The sequence below is a fragment of the Taudactylus pleione genome, unplaced genomic scaffold, assembly GCF_031769625.1.
Source record: "Taudactylus pleione unplaced genomic scaffold, aTauple2 ptg000478l, whole genome shotgun sequence".
Classification (NCBI taxonomy): domain Eukaryota; kingdom Metazoa; phylum Chordata; class Amphibia; order Anura; family Myobatrachidae; genus Taudactylus; species Taudactylus pleione.
The window spans coordinates 4,204,753-4,227,726 of NW_028284880.1; the positions used below are offsets into that span (position 1 = coordinate 4,204,753).

The window sequence follows — 22,974 nt, forward strand, 5'->3', positions numbered from 1 at the left end:
AAGTGGGGAGGGCGGTTCTTATGTATCAACGGCACTGAGTCATTCCGCAGCTCTAACAAGTGACAAGCTAAATATCTGTTACCAAAACCAAATGCCACACTGAGGCCTTAAATGCTATAATTGTATAAACTTAAAACGAACACTAGTGACATTTGAAAAATAAGAACCGTTCCAGGGACAAATAAATAAGCGGTACAAGACTGGTCACCTGTTTGATCTTATTTCAAAATTACTCCAGGAAATGTTATTTGTGTAGCAAAGCAGATATAATGTTGCAATGATTTATTCCATCTGTACATAACTACTATAGGTCCGAAGGGATTGCACCTTTCATTTCCAGACTGTATTTCACATTTCATGTAACTTTTTGTTATTGTATTTGTTTTTTCCATCTCCTTTTTTTCTAATTGTATTGTATAAGTAGCACAAACCTTTACCATGCCATATTGGTGTAACCCTACACTTGTGTACTTTCAATGTCATCTTTCACAACCATTGCAGATTTGGTTGAAACTTTCTGTAGCACATTACTATCTTAGGCCCTCATTCAGAGCCGTTCGCTATTTGCGGTCGTTCGTTTAAAAACAAGGGGTGGCTATTCAAATGATCCGTACGCACATTGTAGTCTGTTCACACCTCTAAGTCTGAACGAGCGAGCAAAACATACGCTCGTTTATTTGTTAAAAACGCCCCCTGGCCGCTCGCATCCTACGTCATGTCCGCTATTTATTAGATTAATCGAGTACATCGACCAGCGTATGAACTGCTCGCTATTCTTGTGGTTGGTGTTTGCTACCACAAATTTGCGAGCAGTTCTGGCTATAAAATAACCCAGTGACGTGAACAATGACGCTGCTGTTTTAAATATACACACCCATAAAACGCCCGTTTTGACCTTTTAAGCACGCCTGCGTTCGGATCTCCACTCCCCATTTTCAAGCACCTTCCCCTGTTACCACCCACATACGCCTCATTCTGTCATTCAAAATAGCAGGCACTTGCTATATTGCGTACCAACGATTTTTGGCCGCACTGACTGGTTCGCGCATGCGTACTAAAAACCGTACGCATGCGCAGATGTGCAAACATCGCTCGGAACGAGCGTACTGCCGCTAACGAGCGGCTCTGAATGAGGGCCTTACTTTGCATTTATAATAATAATTAGTGCAATCCACCAATTTACTAGATTATCGCACCATTCAGAAGACCTGAGATAGCTTCAGGTGGTTGGCTGGGCGAATAGGTCATTCTTTTCTGGTGCCAGTCTTGTATGTTTTCGAGTAGTGCTGCGAGGTTCCAGTCGTGGCTCAGTATGAGATCATGGAGATGAGAAAATGGAAATATAAGTGCAGTGATGGACGATAATCCACCCTGTGGTGGCCTCCCCCTCAAAAATGTGATAACATGATGAGTGGGCAGGGCCACCAGGGTGATAAAGTGGCGAGAGAGGGAGAGAAAAAAAAAAGTTTTGTACATTTAATGGAATGAATTGCCAAATGCGAATTATTACAGTGTAGTGTGTTTGTAAGGAATCGGTATGATTTCCCGGTTGACGGGATGCCGGTTGTCAGAAGACCGACAGCGGCATCCCGATGGTGAAGATCCCTACAGGGGCCGACAAGTATCTTAACCCTCTCCCCCCTAAACCCTAACCCTTCCCCGGTGGTGCCTAACCCTAACCTCCCCATGGTGGTGCTAAACCCATACCCCCCCCTTTCTGCACCCTAAATCTAACCCTCCCTGGGTGGTGCCTAACCCTAACCTCCCCTCAGTGGTGCCTAACCCTAACTCTCCTTCCCCAGAGCCTAACCCCATCCCCGGGCTAACGCTTACCTTTACCCACATACTTACCGTCTGGATGCCGACGTCAGTATCTTGATCCCTTTGAGTCGGATGGTGGCTTTGGCTTCCTGACGGGTGTCGGGATTCTGGTATCGATATACCAACATCCAACATCCCATCCGCCAGCATCTTGACCGTATCCCGTTTGTAATAGATGGGCCTATTCATCAAACGATAAATGGCCCGATAACCATGTGGAAACGCTAGTTTCCACATTTTTAAGTTACCATGCCATTCATCATTAGGGGTCCTACCGGACCCCCCCGGTATTCAGCAAACTGCAAAAACTGAAAGTTTTCGGAGTTTGCTGCCGAGAACAAGCGCCATCTTCAGACGGCGCTAGTTCTCGGATCCCCGCTCCTTCCTATGGGAAGGAGTTCCGGGGATGCGAAGAGGGATCCGAGCGGATCCCTCCGCCGCCTCCTCACCAGTCCCTGGCAGCTGTGTGCATGCGTGACCCGAGGTCACGCATGCGCTGCCATGACGACGGCAACTGCTTTTCAGAGCAGCTGTCCCCTCACCGCAGCAATGATGAATTGCTCCGGTGTCAGGCTTCCCCCGCTGCGAGTTGGATACTAAAGTATCCATCGTAGTGAGTTCTAAACTTCATCATCGGAGGCCATACGGCCTTCGATGATGATTAGGCCCCTGAATGAGGATTGGAGGAAAATTAAGATAATCAATACAGAGAGATTGAAGATTGTGCCAGGTGGATACTGGGTGGTGAGTTGGCCCGATGGGTTACACATAATGCGTGAGCGCCGCGTGACTCGGTAGCGCCGAGCATCTTTTCATGTGATGTTTTCCCTTAAAATGCGTCTTATTCGCAAAGCAATGCAAAAACAACACACAAGCAGCTTCTGCTGATTTAAATGTGGTGTGCAACTGTGGGTGCATCTGTATGCGAAATGCTATGTTACATTGTCAGCGGCTGTGATACTGTAGCGTAGCATTTCGCATGCAGATACAGCCGCAGTTTCACACTTTGCGCATACAACGCATTTTAAAGGAAAAAGTTTCACGAAAACAATGATCGGCGCTGCCGAGACACGGCACAGCATGGAAGACTAGAAGAGCTGTTTAATGCGCAAGGAGGCTAGATGTATGGGGACACAACTGTACAGTATCCTAATTCATGTCCCATTCTCTTACATTCTCTTACATTTAGCAGTGTCCACCCATAGTTATACTCTTACATTAACACCTCTCATTAGAATAAATTTATATTTAAACCACTGTCTTTTCCATCTGACCACCACTTTTGGAACCTGGAGTTTTTCCTCACTGCGCTTCTTGGACAAATCTACAAGACCGCTACCTGAAAAACAAGACCGTGACCTGTACACACCAGACCCAACCAACCACGTTTCCACAATTACTGCCCCCCAGCACTCCTGGCAAAAAACAGATAAGGGGTTATTTCAATTAGCTACAAGTCAGCTCACCCGTGAGTAAGTGCACACAAATGCCGCACTTATGGTGGGCTTGGCAGGCAGATTCTGGGTCTGCATATGAAAATCCACGAGATCGGGGTGTGATGGGGATAAGTTGATTCGCCATCGCTGGCGTTTCCACATTGTTCAAAGAGTGCATTGTGGGGCTTCCAGCTAATTGAATCGACCCCTAATCATAATTTATTTATTCATTATACTCAGCGGCAGTGGCGTCACAAGGTGGGTGCAGGCCGCACCCGGGTGTTACCCGCTGAGGGGTGACGCCAAAGTGCCCTCAGACATGGGAGCCGGGTGCTGTATTGTAGCTTGCAGCACTCGGCTCCTGACACAGGGCCTGATTCAGAGCCGGACGCTCTGACAGAGCGCTCACTCTGAATCAGGGCCGTCCTTCTTAATGTTTAGAACGGCCAGGAAGATGGTCGCCATGGTCAAGACCATCGCGACCATCGGGCTTGCGACGAGACCCTTGTGGTAGGGTCTCGTTGCCGCAAGCCCTGGAGTGCTTTCGGCTCTATCAGAGCCGAAAGCACTCCCACTGACATCACTTGTGATGTCAGTGGGGCCGGCCCCAGATGGTAGGCGTTCCCATGGGAACGTCTTCGTCTGGGCAGCCACACCCCCAGCACGCCCACCAAAGGGGCATGCTGTCACTCACCATTGACAGCACGCCCCCTTTGGTATGAGACCCGGAGCAATGACTTGCCCGTCGCTATCCGGGTCTCGCGCATGTGCACGACGGAGCCGTCTCCGTTGTGCGCATGCGCACTGGGCCAACATCGACCCGCTTGTGAGCACTCGCGAGTGGGTCTGAATCAGGCCCTCAGTGAGGAAGCCGGCACTGCAAATACACTGGTCTCCGGGGGGCAGTCCTCACCTATGGGACCCACTGGGGGAGACTAAAGTGGGGGGTACAGGCTGCATGGCCACGCCCTTACCGTGAGGCCACGTCCCCTTACCATGAGGCCACGCCCATTTTACAGCGTGCAGCACCGGGTGTCACAGGGTGGAGTGACACCCGGTGGAGGACCATCGTATCTGCACTGCATACCCTATTTCACCGAATTTAGGGCTTCATTCAGAGCCGCTCGTAAGCGGCAGTATGCTTGTTCCGAGCGATGTTCGCACATCTGCGCATGCGTACGGTTTTTAGTACGCATGCGCGAACCAGTCAGTGCGGCCGAAAATCGTTTGTTCGCTATATAGCGAGGGCCTGCAATTTTGAGTGACAGAATGAGGCGTATGTGGGTGGTAACAGGGGAAGGTGCTTGAAAATGGGGAGTGGAGATCAGAACGCAGGCGTGCTTAAAGGTCAAAGCGGGCGTTTTATGGGTGTGCATAATTAAAACAGCAGTGTCATTGACCACGTCACTTGGTTGATTTATAGTCAGAACTGCTCGCAAAACTGTGGTAGGAAAAACCAGCCACAAGAATAGCGAGCAGTTCATATGCTGTTCGATGTACTCGATTAATCTGATAAATAGCGGACATGACGTATGATGCGAGCGGCCAGGGGGCGTTTTTAACAAAATTTTGACCGCAAGTTTTGCTCGCTCGTTCAGACTTAGAGGCGTGAACAGACCGCAAAGAGGGAACGGTTCATTTGAATAGTCACCCCTTTTTTTTAAACGAACGACCGCAAATAGCGAGCGGCTCTGAATGAGGTCCTTAGTGCTCTGGCAGGGGCGTCGAGAGGCTTTAAGTGGGGTGTACTAAGTACCAGGGCCTGTTGGAGGGGCTCAGGCCAGCTGCTAAGGGGAGAAATGTGCAGTTTGTGGTGCAGCTTCTAGACGCCATGCATAGTTTTTCTATTGTTTTGTTTTTCCCCCGGAGGGAGTGTGGCCACACCTCCTGGGTTTGGCCACGCCCCATTCAGTAACCCTGGCCCTGTGGCTCTCTCAATGACCCTGCAAACCTGCGAATCCAACTCGGGACATTTAATAACCAAAGCTCAATATTACATAAGGTCACAAATCACGCATGATCATTATTAATCTTTCATGATGTTTTTTTATTTGTAGAAATGATACAGTAGTTTAATCATCATTTTAAATGGTTATTTCTCAGAAAGAGGGAAGATTTAGTGGCTACCCTGTATATCACAGCGTCTACGAGACTTCTGAGATCGTCGATACATTTTATGACCCCCTCTATAAGAATCACTTGGCGGTAGCTAAAGTGCGGGGTGGACTTGTCTTTGAGTTGGCCGACTCTGTGGTTCTCCCCTTCGATGCTCGAGACTATGCCGACGCGCTAAACAATTATGCTACTATAATTCACAATATGGCACAGAAACATTTATCTCCAGTGGCGGCTTATAATGACTCATTCGGTAAGTTTCTGCTCCCCTTCCCTTTTTATAAGTTATATGTGCTGTTTTGCGGATAGTAACACAATTTTCTATCATTGCCTGTGGGTATTGTCTTGTCATCTGATTAACGGCAAGATTTACATGTGCTGTAAGTTTGCCGAGGATGATCTGTATTTATCGTCTGTGTGCTATGTTTGTCAGTCTTGCCACCTGCTCTACTTTCAAATGGGAGATAAAACTGCCCGCAGCCAATCAGATTATGTAAATTTACACAACAGCGCAGAATATTCAAGAGATTAATTTGCTGTTCTTGTGAGGGAGCAGCAATATGGTCACTAATGTAAGTGAGGATGGGGCAACATGTGACCGAGGCGCTTTAGTGGTTTGAGGAGGGGAATGGAAGCCGCAGTTAAACCACAGACTGAGACTTCTATAGTGAATGGAGCAGTGTACCCAGCAGCACAGAGTATAGCAGGAGATGCTTCATTTTATTTAAAATTTGCAACATAAAATATAAATAAATACATAAAATAGAATAAATATGCATAACCAAAAAACCATAGGTAACCGTAATATTTCATCATATTAAATCCCCACAAAAAGAAACCTAATACACAGAACTGAACCTACCACCTACTGTATATAACAATCCACTCCCTCCAAGGGAAAACTAAGCAAGGCTTTAAAGACACCCCTAAACTATCTACATCACACACAAGCCTAATGGGGGGCATCCACTAGACGATTTTAGCAGGCGATTGAACGATAACGATATCGTTATCGTTCAGTCGTTTAAAAATCGTTTAAAAATCGTCTGCAAATCGTGTAGTAATTGTTTCTAACGATGTACGATGCGCGCTCCCGCTGGTCGTTTGATCGTCTCCTCCATCGACTGAACATGCAGGTCAATTTCACTTGATTGCTTACAAATCACGCTGAACGATCAAACGATGAACCACTATCTGCCCGCTATAGCTGAAAGCTCTGAATCACAGATTGAAACAACATAGTTTATCGTTAGATCTTTTGCAAATCGTTCAGAGTGGAAGATAAAATTTCAAGGGAAAATTCAAGGGAAAATCGTTTAGACATTGGACAGGGAGTAGATCGTCTAGTGGATGTGCCCCATAACTTAACCTACCATAACCCTTCACCACTATCTAACACCTACAGGTAGATGTATGCAAACCTTTCCATCAAAAAACAATCATAACATCAAAAATTTACGAGGGAGTGATAAAAGAAAAAGAACCCACAGCTGGACATAGAAAAGACTGCCTACCACCCTCTCAAGGGGGCTTCAACTGACTCCACCAACGAGACCAGCTGACCGCATCCAGCCTTTTCTTTTCCAGATCCATCATCTTCTTCACCTCTTGTAGAATTAAACCCACCACCTCTTCACAAGGGAGGACCTTTTTCTTTATGGAAACATGACATCGTTCATTCCACATATGAAATCTAACCGCTAAACTAACTAAATAAATTGTGTTCAAATTAAATCCACCGTACCTTCTGACTGCCCCATAAGCCCACTCAGTGTAACTGAGACACGAAAGGCATGGGATACCAATGGCCTTTGATACCTCCTCATAAACTTTTACATTAAAGGGACACTCAAACAGGAAATCGTCCATCGTCTCCTCCACCCCTGGACACTCCTCCCGTGGGCAACCACGATCATTGGCATTCCTCCACCTGAGGTTCCCTCCAACATAAAGCTTTCCATGAAAAGAGAGCCAGGCTATATCTTTAAACTTCTGTGGTATCCTCTGGGAATTTGATAGAGTTAACCCGGCCGAAGCAACATCGTCTGGACAGTCCCTCAGTGACAGCGGGACATGGAAGTGGGTCTGCAAAATTATCTTCCACAACTCCCTTCTGGAAAAGTTTTTGACTTCACCCACTTCCACACAGGGGCATCTTTAGAGAGGAGGAGGCCCGTGTGCATCACCCGTCACAGGCCCCCTCCTCTCACTCTTGTGGCCGGCAACCAACTGACGCGGCTGGCCGGCCACTGCAGAATCAATAGCCTCTGGGCACTAGAGTGTGCCCAGGGTCTATTGTGCATGCGCAGATAGCCGGTGAACTGGCACGGCCGCCATTTTCCCTGAGATCTCCTCACAGCGCATGCGCCCATTATAGATACACCCCTGCTTCCACCCCATATTACCTTATCGCCTTCAAGCTCTGGATGACGTAGATCAGGAGGTAACCATGCTGAATCCAAAAGCTTCTCACTTGGCCTCCTTCTATCCACAAACTGAGGAAGGGAGAAACCCACAATCTGAATCCCTCTACCCACCAAGGAGAATTATCTAAAAACATACTCCCAACGTTCAGTTTTAAAAAGGTTGTTACAAAAAAGACGACAAGGTTTACCATGCCTAAACCCTTGTCTTTCCTCGGTCTGTAGGTGATGCCCCTCTTGACTATATTGATCCCACACAACAGCAGAAAGAACAAGGAATTCAATCTGGACCACATAGATTGAGGCAAAAAGCACACATAACTGACATACTAAAATATAGGATTCAGGTAAGTTTTGTACAAGTCAACCTTTTGCCTCAAATATAACTTCCATCTTTTCCAGCTCTCTACCTTCCTGACCACATCTTCCAGCTTTTTATCCCAATTTAGGGAGGCGTAATCACCATGGTCAAATTTGATGCCTAGAATTTTGATTTGCTGACTGACCTGAGGGAAGCTGTCCGGAAGGCAGAACTCATCACCTTCCTCCCCAACTTCACACTTCTCACAATCTACCCTGGAGCATGAGTCCTCAGAGTATTCACAGATGAGGTGTTCCACATCACGAGCCTCTGCCTGTGAAGACATAACCACTGTGACGTCATCCACATAGGCCACCACCGTCAGTGGGGACAGCTGCACCCCCCCACAGTTCCAATCTCTACCCTTCTGATGAAGGGATCAATTGCGAAAACATATGTGGGGGCTCAGGGGACAACCCTGACGGACACCAGAGCCCACACCAAAAGTGGGACCCACCTAACCGTTCACAAGTGGGAAGCTTCCGGGCCCAATGATAAATAGTCTGCAGCAAATTCACCACCCGCTCTGGAAGATCATACCATTTCAGTAGGGTCCAAAGGTATTCATGGTATACCCGGTCAAAAGGCCTTAGACTGATCCAATGCCAGTAGGTGCTTTCCCCACTTTTCAGCCCTGTACCGCTCAATGTCCTCTCGGACACCAAGGACAGCACTAAAGGTGCTACAACCCTTCACCATACAGTGCTGAGAAGGTGAAAGCAACAGCTCAGAAATTCCGTTAGCCTATTAAACAGTATTTTTGCCAGAATTTTCCTGTCAGTATTAAGAAGGGCTATGGGTCGCCAGTTCTCAATACAAGACAGGTCCTTTCCTTTGGACAGTAAAATAAGAGCGGATAACCTCATGGAAGGAGGGATAATTCCCTCATCCAGGCTCTCATTAAACACTTCCACTAGGCAGGGAATTAGGAGGTATGAAAAGGTCTTATAAAACTCAGAGGTTAACCTATCTGGTCCTGGTGACTTTTTGGAATGTAACCCCTCTATCACTTTCCTAACTTCCCTCGCCTTTATGTCACTCTCCAAAGAGTCAAGCGACACAACCGAGGATCCAGACCTGGTGTCCCCCTCAGAAATTCCTCCATCCTCTCTCTGACAAGTGAGTGCTCAGACAAAAGATCTGAATAATAGAACACAATGATATCCAGAATGCCCTTCATATCAATACGAAGAACATTCTGTCCGTCTACCAGCCCTCTGACCTTTTGGCATCGACTGACCTTCTACAATTCTGGTAAGGATCCGGTGAGTGGTATGTTCCGTAATCCCTCTCCAGAACCAAGGATGCCAGACGGTTATACTGAAATTCTTTCATCTGCGTCCTCACCCGAGAGATTTCCCCACTATCTCCCTCCTCAGAGATCAAGAAATCTAATTTATTTCTCAGGTTAAGGTAGGCATTCTGCTTTATGACATTTTTCTTGGCTATGAGCCTACGGTTAAAGACTTACAGATTCTCCTTTTTATCACCTCCCACCACTTGAGACTACTCCAACCAGCCTCCAGAAGTGTCTCCTGAGATTGAAAGAAGACCCTGAAGGACTGCCTAACTCTCTTTTCCTCTAGAAGCTCAGAGTTCAAACGCCATAAACCCCGTCCTTTCTGAGGGATTTCTGAGGCATTCAAAGTTACTGAGAGAAAACCGTGATTGGAGAACTCCACCAACCTCACCCCTAGGGATGAGGTTTTGGAAGACTCCTTAACAAAAAAACTATCTATTCTAGACCTATGACTACAACTAAAATAAGTGAAACCCTTGAGTTCAGGGGAGTGCACGTCCACCAGACCAGCCTGACTAACCATACTAACTAAAAAAAATGGGTATCAGGGCCCAGAGGTCTCCTTGAACCTCCCCTGTCCTTTGGCCTACCGTGTTAAAATCACCACCAAAGATAACCTGCTGAGCCATAAAAGGAAAGGTTTAATCTCCATAAAGAGACATTTCCTATCCCAGGACGTCTGTGGCCCATAAACATTAATCAACCTTAGGTCTTGACCCTTTATGTTGATATCCAAAATCATACATCTACCTGCTTGCAATTCTATAAACTTGTGCACAGTTACCATGTCAGTAAAAAGTACTGCCACCCCACCGTACGGCTCGGCCGCAAGAGACCAGTAAGAAGGACCCCTCCCCACTCGCGCTTTGCTTTGTGGAGGATGTCCAATTTACTAATCTTAGTCTCCTGCAAAAACAAAAAATCAACCTCAAACGTGTTGAAAAATCATCAGGAGATGAGTGATGTGTTAGTGAGGACAGGGCTGCATGTGACAGGGGCAGTGACATGATGTGAGGAGCGGTATGGAGGCAGCAGGAAGCCACAGACTGAGAGTTATAGAGTGGGAGGAGCCAGGTTCCCCAGCTGCACAGAGTGTATCAGGAGATTAGTGATGTGAGAGAGGCGGTCTTGTGATGTGAGGAGAGGAGTCTACTCTTCGGCTGATGCAGAGTTGGTAGCAAAATGTACAAATTCCTTACATTTCAGGATGCCACCACATCAGCTGCTTATGCGCCGAGTTTGCGAAAGGTCATCATCATCATCTGCCCTATAGTATGTGCGAAAGACACGCCTGCTAACAGGTGTATATGGGTCTAATTGCTGGTCTGCGTGAGCCGCATTTGTGTAAACAAGATGCTAATCATCTTTGCCTATGTGATAACGCCCCTTCCCACCGCTGTTCTACCTTTCCAGTCATAAGGCTTCATGTGTCCATAGTGCATTCCACTCTGCAATCGCGCATCTGATCTCTGGCCAGGCTTCAGGGCCTGATTCAGACCCGCTCGCTAAGATGCATACTCTCACTGCTGCCGATGGTATGCAGGGTGTATGCATTATGCGCATGTCAGGGCCGAAACTAGGATATCTGTCACCCGGTGCAAGGCAGCAATTTTGCGCCCCCTCCCTTCCTGTACCTGGAGTTTGTCCTTGCTCCTCCATAAAGCAGTGCACTACTCAGACGTCCCTGGTATAGTGACTTACATTATTCCATACACCATAATGCCCATTACACATTATGCCACATACTGTAATGCCTATTACCAAAGTGCTACTTACATATTTGCCCGACACCATTTTATGCCCCACAGTAATGCTTCTAATTACTTTAAAATTACCTGCTCGTTGCCAGGGGGTTTATGCTCCTTGCCAGGGGTTACATGCTCGTTGCCATGGGGTCCCATGCTCGTTGCCAGGGGTTACATGCTCGTTGCCAGGGGGTTTCATGCTTGTTGTCAGGGGATTTATGCTTGTTACCAGGGGTTTCATGCTCGTTGCCAGCAGTTACATGCTCGTTGCCATGGGGTTTCATGCTCGTTGCCAGGAGTTACATGCTCGTTGCCATGGGGTTCCATGCTCGTTGTCATGGGGTTCCATGCTCGTTGCCAGGAGTTACATGCTCGTTGCCATGGGGTTTATGCTCGTTTCCAGGGGGGTTTATGCTCGTTGCCAGGGGATTTGAAGGGAGAAGATGCAGCTCTCAGCATCTTCTCCCTGCAGCGCCAGCGGTCCCGGCACTTCCGGGAACGCTGTGTGCATTGCACTCTGCTAACAGACACTAGAGGTCCAGTAGGACCTCTAGCATCTGTCTCTTCCTTGGCGGCGGCCATTTTTGGATGGCCGTTTTCTGCAGAGTCCATGCGGACGGCTAGTCCGCATGGAATCTGCTGAAAACAGCCATCCAAAAATGGCTGCCGTCAAGGAAGAGACAGATGCTAGAGGTCCTACTGGACCTCTAGCATTAGTCTCCTCTTTGGCGGTGGCCATTTTCAGTTTGCCGAGTCAGCTTTTTCACCCCCCCCCGGCAAATCCCCACCCGGTGCACGTGCACCTATAGCCCCCCCCGAGTTGCGGCCCTGCGCATGTATCGCAGTACGCATGTGCATACCTTAGTGAAAGTTCACAATGCGTTCGCTCGCTGCACATAGACAGCCCAGCAGAGTGAGTGACAGGTGAAGCTGTTTGTAGGTAGTAACAGGGGCTGGCCATTAAAAACGGGGGAGTGGAGGTGCAAACACAGGCGTGCCTGAGCATCTCAACAGGGTGTTAGATGTGTGCATAATTATATTACAGCATCATAGTACATGTCACCTGGCTTGTTGTTACACTGAAGTGCTCGCAGTGCTTGCGGCAGGGTATGGTCAACCTAAGCGCTGCGATAGCATCCGATGTACCGATGGTTGCATACACTTCTTGGACATGACGTGCACAAGTTGGCGTCTTAAAACAGCCTGGTAGGTGTCTGCATACACTATGTGATCGCTCTCTAAGAAATACTGGGCATGCTAATGCATTGCTGTGCTGTAGCACTGCCTACACAATTTGCATACACATCTAGCGAGCGATCGCATCTAGCGAGCGGCTCTGAATCAGGCCCTCAGTGCGAAAAAATGCTAAATCCGAAATGCCAGCTAGCTTGGTCCTCACACTGCACCAGCAGTACATTGGTCACTTACCTGCTGCAGGGTATTTTATGTTGCATGTAACCTAAGTAGTATATAACTAAAAATATAACGTTACGCTTTTATCCGACTCTACTCTACATTTGGCTCTAGTAAATGAGTCTCTCTGTGCAATGTTAAGTACTTACTTTTTCTTAACCAAATAATGACCATTGCATAAGGTGTCACACAGAGATGCTCTGTCTTATACAGGAGATACAGTATTGGCTCTGAAAACCAATGTATTTTCAAAATGTCTCTTTAGCTGCCAACATGACTGAAAATATTTCTTTATATACTTTATATACTATGTCACCTATTAATGATACTTTTATTGTTCCAGATCCACTTTTTTCTGCTGTAGAAAATTTTACCAGGACGGCTAAATCATTTCACCAGCGGCTGAAAGACCTGGATACGGCAAAGTAAGTAAGGAGCTTTCCTACCTGTTGTGCCCTACCCTGGATGGAGCTTTCCATTACACAGTATACAGAAAATTAATATATTAGTAGCTGGCACATGAGAGACTGCAATTTTAACACTGGGGAAAAAATGGTTGTGTCAGAATCTGGGGGATGGTATGGGCACGGTTTGATAGGTGTGAAATTTAGTTATTCAAAGAGTTATAATTGTCTGTGTCACATGATCTCACCCATATCCAATACTGAACCCCTTTTAGAGAGCGGTATACAATAGAGGGAGCATTTTAGTGTCTTCTACACATCAGGGTGCATTCCTGTGGCTTTAATACAGAGTGCATTCTAGTGGCTATTATATAATGTATACCATATTCTAAAGACACAATATAGTCTACAGTAGATCTTTAGCGACGATACTATGGACCTCTAAACCATGGGCATATCTGCAATAGGTGCTAGGTGTGCGGTCCACATGGGCCCCTGGCAGTGACGTGCAGTGAGGACAATGGCTGGGGAGGCACACATGGAGATGGGTCTGAGTGCTGGGAGCCTGTCTCGCTTCCTACTCACTGTAACTCTCCCCTCACTACACTAGGCTTCAGTGTCCACTGATTCTCCTACCTGCATCACTGTGTCTTCTCTTGCTGCTGAGCTCCAATCTCTAAACACTGCAGTGCACTTCCTGGTCACATGACACATCCAAGGTATCCATCAGTGCTCAAGGCACGCCCCCATACTCAGAGTCATGCCTCTATTAGCTCTATGTGCAGCTTACTTCCCGTGGTTTGGCCCCATCCCAAGCTCTGGAGTCAGTGCCTGACTATACAGAAGCGAGGCTGAGCTGTTGCTGCCTCATCTCTCATCTCCCTGCAGTCTCAGGGAGCTCCATAAAGCTAGTGAGTGTTAACTATAACAATTATTACAATAAACAAAGAAGATGTTTATAAGTTATAAATATCTTCTTTGTTTTAATGTAATAATTTTTATATCAAATCTCAGGAGTATGATAGAGGAGGCTCTGCCTCCCTTGACTGCACATCTTCCTTTGTGTTCATCTGTACGTCGGAATGTTCAAGATCTGAGATGCCCACTGTTGACATCTGTGCAAGCAGTAATACTGATTGGTGCATCCTCAGTTGTCACCATCTGTTAAACCATCCAAACTTGCACCAGTTTCTATGTCTTTGTATGGCCTCCTATTCGAGTGGTCATGCATCTGTCTAGGCAGACACTTTCACCAACAAGCCTGCAACACTCCCATAGCACGCCCATAAGACGGTCCATCGGGATGCAGCCAGGAAGCCGACGTTCGAAAAGCTGACCGCCGGCTTCCCGGCTGTCTAATCCCGGCAGGGGTCTAATGATAGGCGTTGGAATCCCGACGCCTGTCATTATCCTTACACCGGGAGCCTGACGCCCGGCATACCGAACAAAGGTAAGTCGGGTGTGGGCAGCCACAAGTTGGGGGGAGGGATAGGTTAGGGGCTCTCGGGGGGGACTTAGGGTTAGGCACCCCCCGGGAGGGTTAGGGGGGAAGTTAGGGTTAGGTACCCCCCCAGGAGGGTTAGGTTTAGGCTGCGGGGAGGTTAGGTTTAGGCACTTACTGGGGGGGTTAGGGTTTGGCACTTGGGGAGGAGATTAGGATTAGGCACCCCTAAGGGAGGGATAGGGTTAGGGGGGGAAGAGGGTTAGTAATAGTGAAAAAATATATGTGGGGGTATTTCATACCGATCCCGGTCCATTCCCTTGTGTGCACTAGGACACTTCCATGCAACTACCCAGGAAGGCCCACAACATTTTATGTGCTTCTCCCTGCATGTGCCTGAAATTAGAAGCTCTGCGTGGACATACAGTAGGCCCTCATTCAGAGCCGCTCACAAAAAGAGAGCGCTCGCTCTGAATGAGGGTGGCCGCTTTTGTTTAGAAAGGCGACCTCCTGGCCGCTCGATAAGCTGTGGGTTACCACCCACAGCTTTAGCAAGTGACCAGGTGATGGTCGCGATGGTCGAGACCATCGCGTCAATCGGGGCTTGTGACGAGACCCTTGCAGTAGGGTCTCGTCTACCGCAAGCCCCAGGTAACTTCCTGCTCTAACAGAGCAGTAAGCTCCCTACTGACATCACTGGTGATGTCAGTAGGGCCGCCTACAAATGGCAGGCGTTCCTTCAGGAACGCCTCCGTTTGTCCGGCCACCCCGTCTACAAAACGGGGCGTGCTGTCGATCAACATCGACAGCCGCCCGTTTTGTAGCGAGCCCCAGAGCAAGAGAATTTCTCTCTCGCTCCGGGGCTTGCGCACGCGGCGCGTGCGCAGTGCCCCACCATCAACCCGCTTGTGAGCGCATAGGCGCTTGCGAGCAGGTCTGAATGAGGGCCACAATCAGGACGCATGCACGGTGTGACATAGATGCAGTAGCAAAATATAGCTCCACTACGTCCAACATCGGCAATCATTCACCTCTGAATCAGGCACTTAACCCGCCTCTGCCGATAACTCTGCCAGGTGTACAATTCAGGCCCCAAATTATTTTTGGGGACACTATGCAGTTCTTATATTTGTTGTCAATATGTTATTCAGACCCAAAATCAATGTTGGCTTTGGCACACAGATTCCAGTTAAGGTACTTACAGCTTTATTGAGAGTGCCAAGGTGTGCCTAGTTTAGTCTGAGCAGATGTAGATTGGTGCATCTGCTGTGCCACTCTGTTTCCTTTCTCTGCTTGTTACTGAAGTGGAGTAGAGTGGAGGAAAGTTGACCACTTGTCTTCTATTCTCAAGATCTCTTGGAGATTGGGTGAAAATCTTTAGAGTAGGAGAGAGGGGGCCAAATGCTGTAGACTCTGTAGATATGAATACTATTAGATCCACTGTGTCTAATAACAGGGCATATTTGCAGGAGAGAGAGACTCCCCATGCATCCCTTGATGGGAATTTATCCTGAAGACGGTTTTGATGGCTAGAAAACAGCTCTGCTATCAGCAGTCGGGGTCCATTGTTAGCAGTTGTAGCCATTGTTTTTGGAGTGTGATGCGATAGTAGAAAAATTTATATACTCACAAATACAGTATCACAAATTATCATATTTCTATACACAGGCAAATCCCTGCACACATGCAGGGCCCGATTCAGATCCGGACGCTAAGCCGCGGACGCATTCTATGGGCGATTGTCGCCTGTCTACGCCTGCATATGCGGAAAAACACATATGCGCAAACCAGTCACTGTGTCCGGGATTGTGCGCTCGTAGTACACAGACTGGACGCTACTATGAGTGACAGCGCCGTTTGTGGGTGGTGACAGGGGAAGGTGCTTGTGAACTGGGAGGGTGGTGCTGCAAACGCAGGCGTGTCTGGGTGTCAAAACAGAGTGTTATGGGTGTACATAATTAGCATGGAAGCGTCATAGTACACGTCACTTGGTTGTATTTCAGCCTACAGTGATCGCAGTGCTTGCGGCGGAGTAGGGTCTACCCCAAGCGCTGCGTGCTGCTCCGATGGTTCTGATTAATCATACACTTCCAGGAGATGATGTGTGTAAAGATCGAAAAGTGGACGTCTTTATACCGGCGTGCGTTTGCTCTGCCGTCGCTTTCAAAGACATAGAGGGCGGCCTTACACCAGACAGTGCGATTGTGGAATTTGCATACCCAGCCCCTTTTGGATGCGAGAGAGCGCAGCTTAGCGTCCGGGTCTGAATCGACCCCACAGTAGTTGCTACAAGTCATCATCAATAGCACGTTTGCAAAACATATGCCTCCTAACAGGCATCTACTGTATGCATGTTTCTGCAGATCTACATGGGCCACTGTTACATGAACATGGTGTCGTAACTGTCATATGTGTGCGGGTCTGCAATCTCGCATATTTGTGCTCCGATTTCTGAGCATGCAGACAGCGAAATCACACACAACATGCAACACAAGCTGACTTACTCTGCGCCAGCTCCCTCATTGTCCAGCAGAATCATGGGATAGATGTATGAGGCAGTGAAAAAAGTGGGGAAGTGTGCCAGTGGATGGCAGCCAATCAGCTCCTAGCTATTATTTTGAATGAACTTCATAAAAGCAACCTCAAATCTGATTGGTTGCCATGAGCAACTGCTCCACTGGCACACTTCCTCACCCTTTTCACTGCTTCATACATCTACCCCCTTGTTACTTAGCAATAATCCTGGATTGACCCCCTCCCCACACACGAAATTACTGGCCGATTTATGGGTGTGTGATCATGTGAACTTCTCATAGCAAGCGCAGATATGAACATACTGTAGACATGACTTCAGTATTCATCACACACTGCAGTATAATATAAAGGACAACATCTCCCCCCCCCCCTCTGCATATTATAATAACCACATGCCTTTATATTGTTGCTGACCTCTTTTTAGTGTATATTTCATACAGCATCCATTTATATATTGTATATAGTGTCTAATGTCCGTAATACTGTATCTTATTGTAATAGCCCAATAGCGGTGAGATCCACGAACGATCAGCTAATGTATCTGGAGAGAGCGTTCATTGATCCTTTGGGATTACCGGGTCGTAAATTCTACAGGTAAAGAAAAACTGCTAATGAGTGAATTCACCTGCTCAGGATAATGTCAGACCTCTGTACAATCATTAGGGCAGGACGAATTAGCCATAGGATTTTAGCTCTCGGGTTACCTATTTCCCACGGTAAACCTGCGGCTAATACGCTGTAAGCCATAATGTGCCCATACATCTGACCGGTATTTCCGCGATCCCGCGTCGCGATTGGAAATGCCGATCTGCCGGGTGGAAACGCCGGCCGACCAACATCGATGGTCAGCGATCCGTCGCAGGATTGCTGAAATATTACATGTTAAATGTCCCCGATTTGACGATCGCGATCGTCAAATCGGGAAAATCCAACATGTTGGATTTCTGTGATCCGGCGATGCCGGGTTGCGGCATCGCGGGATTGCGCCAATCCGCTGATGGATGGGCCCCAATAGTTTCCAGGCACAGTGTCTGGAGCTACTGTATTTAATCGCTACTTGAGTTAAGCCCACGACTGGCCCCGGAAGCACTAGTTAACACAGATTTCTCAGGACAGCACGAGAAGTAATCTTCGTAAAGTACAGGGTTTAGTCGCAGGCTTGCCGCGGGCAGTAATTGAATAGCTCCAGGCACTTAACCTGGTAGCTAAACCCTGCGGAAAGTCCCACTGCAAATGGAATCTGCCCCGTTGTTCTATGCACGTTAGGAATACACTGGACACTTTGTAGCTGTCAAAAATATGTATAATTGTTTTTTGTAGTGAAGCCAACTACTTGCAGCTCTTCAACAGACACAACGGATACCAATTTGTTTTAGAGGGAAACTAAGAAACGCGTGCTGTTCTACACCGATGTTACTACGTTCTTCATGGATTTATAATGATACATTCCTCAACTTTGGTTCTGTTATAATATGTTTGTAGCTGGCACTGGTAACAAAAACTAATGAGGACTTGGGGGGTGGGTGGGGTTTGGTGAATTGAATGAGGCTTAAAAGGGTTGCCCAATTTGGGACCATCCCAACATTTTAGGTCCAACGTCCCACCCCTTCATGTGTACCATTTAGGTGAGATTCCTGCCCTTGGACCACCACAGGTACTTAATGCCAGCACATTGTTTAAGAGAAGCAGGGGCGCCGAGAGGGGGGCGCGGGTAGTAATTACCCGGGCTTGCTGGAGGGGCCCGGCTCCAACACCCCCCCCCTCTTTCCCTTCAGCAGCCCAGTACACAATGCTGTGATGGGCTACAGTAGAAGACTACTCATCTCATCCTGTGGAGGGCAGCTATCACACTGATCGGGCCCCCCCTCACGGATTTGCGCTGGGCTGGGGGGCTCACAGCGCTCCCCTCCCCAGCAACTAGGATCCTTTCACTTTTTGAGGGGGTGTGGCCTCATCTCCCTCAATTAGGCCACGCCTCCTTCACTCGAGCCCGGTGCGACTCTTAACGGCCCTGATGAGAAGACATCAGATTCTGTCTATCGTTTTATAGCATGCAATACAGAGATGATAGCTAGAATCTGGTTGCTATGGGTAACACCACCACTTTTAATTTTTAGAAGCTTTAGTAAATCTACCGCAGAGTGGTGCTTTCATCAGTCAGCAGGAGGTGTGTAGTGAACGTGGCATATGATTGGAGGATGTCTATAGCTGCTGACCAATGAGATGCTGCATTACCTACTGCATCCTTGTCCTGCCCAATGTAATCTGGCCATTTAAGCAGCCCTCAGAGGTTGTTTTTTGCAGTGGGAAAAGGAGGGACCACGTCTGATGTTGGAGATATCTTCTGTGTTCCCTCCTTCGTACATCCAAGGGATACCTTTTGATGGGTATGATCTATTACAAGAAAAGTCCCAAAATATAATGTTCATAAATATTCCCCTAAGAGGGGATTCGTCCCAAACTGAGATCTCATAATGAAATTTAAAAAAATTAAATATTATTTTAAAAAAATATGAACTACAGTAATTCTTTGCATTTTCCTGCTTGTTCTGCATTTCCCCAGGCATATAATCTTCGCTCCGAGCAGTCACAACAAGTACGCCGGCGAGTCTTTCCCTGGCATCTATGATGCATTGTTTGATATCGAGAACAGGGCTGACCAGCCCAATGCATGGGACGAAGTGAGGAAACAAATCTCAATAGCCGCTTTCACCGTTCAGGCTGCAGCACAGACGTTACAAGAAGTGTCCTGAATACAGTAACTGACTGTGTCTCATATTCAACTTCTCCACCAATGTGTTTACTAGTAACAAGATTCCTAATCTTTATGCTTCACCAACATGTTGGATCCACCTCTATTATGTCATCTGGTTATTAGAACTGTACACGTGAAAATCTTGTTTGTGAAACCATTTCTCAAAGAGACTGTAACAGTGTTTCCCCCCCCCCCCTCCTTCTCCTATATCTCATTTAAATATTAATGGATTGTAATAGGATTTTACCTAGTTTTTGTCACAGCGCTATTACATTGATGATTTTGTAAGATTGATGATTTTGGTAATTTATCATAGCTTATTTATTTGTTTTCTCTACTCCATAATCCCTTTATTTGCACCATGTGTGGTTTAGAGTCAGGCGCGATGTAACGTCATTAGGGCAGGATGTCCTGTTTTTGATGGGGTGCGGCCCGATTTAGAAAGGTTTGACTATACAATAGAGCTAAGGGGGTATAGTGGTGACAGTTTGCTCATATCCTGCATATGGTATATCCTAAACCAGGGATGGGGAACCTCAGGTCCAGGGGCCGTATAAGGCCCACGAGATCATTTGGTCTGGCCCTCTGAGCTTTTTGCTGCTAGCCTCATCTGGCTAGCCTGGTGCCTAGAATGGTACTCTGCAGCCAGAATCTATGCAGCAGTGCCGTCTGGGGCGTCCTTAGGACGCTTCAGACGGTCACACCGCTGCCCTTACAGCTCCCCGGAGCATCCTCAGGATGCTCCAGGCATTGCTGTAATCACCAGCGAATGTGGCCGTGCCCCCATGTGACATCACACGGAGGGGGCGTGGCCTGCACCGGGCCCGCAAATAATGTTATATATATCAAAATGGCCCTCGGCAGAAAAAAGGTTACCCACCCCTGTCCTAAACCAATATCTAGCACAGGGGTAGGGATGACCATCGATGATTTCAAAACATCAATGGTGAATGGCCGATGTTAACTAGTTTTACCATCAATGTGGAGAACCAATGGTTCTCCACCATCTATGGATGAGTGGTAGCCGATTTCTTTCCACCTGAAAGGACGGATCTTAGCCCCGCCCCCTTGCAGACGCTAAGCTACGCCCCCAATTTTTTGATTGACCCACTGCCTGCCATGCCCCTAGCAGCGGTGTCCATCAAGGGGTTGCAAACCATCAATGGTTCACTATAGATGGTAATCACCGATGGGCCTATCGATGGTAACCATTGATGGACATCCCACCAATGCCCATCCCTTCACAGGGGTAGGTAATATTTTTTAACTAATTTCATTTAGGGTGCCAGACGTTCAACATTACAAGCCAAAACAAAAAATTTCAGGAGTGCCACCACCATTACAACAAATACAAACATTTCCAAAAGTAATAGATCGTTACTAAAAATGTTAGTGCTACCCTGTAAGCTAGTTTGGTCTAGTCTGGGGTTGAAGACGGGCTTCAGAATTTTGCACTATTTTTTCAACTGTGAGCAGCACTAACTGCGGCAGGATTCACTCCCCAGAGGCCCGGGCTTTGCTGGGAATGCCGGCCACACTTAGGCCCTGATTCAGACCCGTTCGGAGGCCGCTCACAAGGTCTGATGGGCATGTTTTTTTATATCCTCTGGCCACTCACTAAGCTGTGGGAGACCTCCTACAGCTTGTGCGAGCGGGCAGGAGGCCGTCGTGATTATCGCGACCATCGTCCTTGCGACGAGACCCTGTGGTAGGGTCTCGGCTACCGCAAGACCGAGTGGACTTCCTGCTCTAATAGAGCAGGAAGTCCACTACTGACATCACTAGTGATGTCAGTAGGGCCTTCCACAAACGCCAGGCGTTCCAATGGGAACGCCTGCATTTGTGCAGCCACCCCCCCTCCCCGCCTACAAAACGGGGAGAGCTGTCACTCACCATCGACAGCCGCCCCGTCTTGTAGCGAGCTCCGCAGTGACTGAAGTTCAGTCGCTCGGCAGGGCTCGCGCATGCCCACGCCGGACACGGCGCATGCGCAGGGGGGAAATATCAAGCCGCTTGCGAGCGGCTCTGGATCAGGCCCTTAGCTTCTACTATTTGGAGAGGGTCTAAAGTGCCTTGTTTTCTCTAAATGGGAAGGAGATAGAATACGAGGGGCGGAGCAGTGTTACTAGCATGAGAGGGACTGACCCCATCGGTAACACCAGGGCAGGATTAAGGTTTGTGGGGCCCCGGGCAACATAACGTGAAACTACGGCCAGCACCACAAATGTGTTAAACATGCTGTAGTGCCCCCAGGTCACATTATACCTCACAGAAACCCCAGCTCACATTATGCCACACACTGGTGATGCAGCTATACGTGAGGGTCCCCCCAGTGTGTGGCAGCCCTTGGGCGTTCGACCCCAGCTGCCCTGTTGGTAATCCAGCACTGGGGTGCCACTCAAAACATCCTCAAGTACCACATTGTGACATTAGTGCCAAGGGGTTGCTTATGCCTGATCCAGCATGGACATTACGCAAACTTCAAATGCAGCCAATAAACTATGTTTTCTTTTAAGCTAATTACGGGCATGACTCCGAGACGGGCGCTGATGCAGTAATAGCGGTGGCAAAAGTCACAGCCGCTCCTGCAAACTTATACTATTGCCGCAGCCAATGTGTTGTCGCCTGAGACCATGGACATTAGAGCCACCCTGTGGTTGTTCAAAATGTCCGACGGTACACGGCCGCCGGTCTAGTGGAACTGCGTCCAGTCCCTCATGCCGGCAAGATCCCCGGCACACCCGCCAATGAAAGTCACCGCCCAGGACGCATGTGCAGATTTAAAACATCAGGAGTCTGACGTGAGGTTCCTTAGTGGTGGGCGAAGGAGGACACTCAGAGGTGGGAGAGTTCTGTGTTTAGCATTAAGTATAACTTATTCCTGTTCTGTTTTGTTTTTTTTCTCATTCCTGTACTTGGGCCCAATAAAGCTACAATTACACTATATGACTGTCTCCGGTGTCCTTACTTAGGTGTTGGCCTCCACAGAGTCTATTATTATTATTATTATTATTATTTTTATTTTTTTCATTTTTGCATTATATAAAGATTGTTACATTTCATGAATGTTCATCCACAATTGATGGGAGATCTCCACTGAGGCCCATTAGTGTGGCAGTAGGGCGCTCGTGAACCACTATACAGTATCCGCAGCACCGTATGTGCCAGTAATAGCAATGATGACCACAAATACCCATTTATAAGTCACCTTTAGCGCTATTGCCC

General features: G+C 47.7%; 1 protein-coding gene across 1 annotated transcript in view; it reads left to right on the forward strand.

The window, feature by feature from the left end:
- The window catches only part of LOC148503037 (putative N-acetylated-alpha-linked acidic dipeptidase), a 64,813-nt gene extending 42,149 nt beyond the window's left edge, over positions 1–22,664 (forward strand). Inside the window, exons 16-19 of the mRNA XM_088449034.1 lie at positions 5,361–5,625; positions 12,958–13,039; positions 17,496–17,588; positions 19,558–22,664. Coding sequence (XP_088305160.1) covers positions 5,361–5,625; positions 12,958–13,039; positions 17,496–17,588; positions 19,558–19,747 — 630 coding nt within the window. The 3' untranslated portion in view covers positions 19,748–22,664. The remainder of the gene's footprint in view (positions 1–5,360; positions 5,626–12,957; positions 13,040–17,495; positions 17,589–19,557) is intronic.
- Positions 22,665–22,974: the final 310 nt, after the last annotated feature.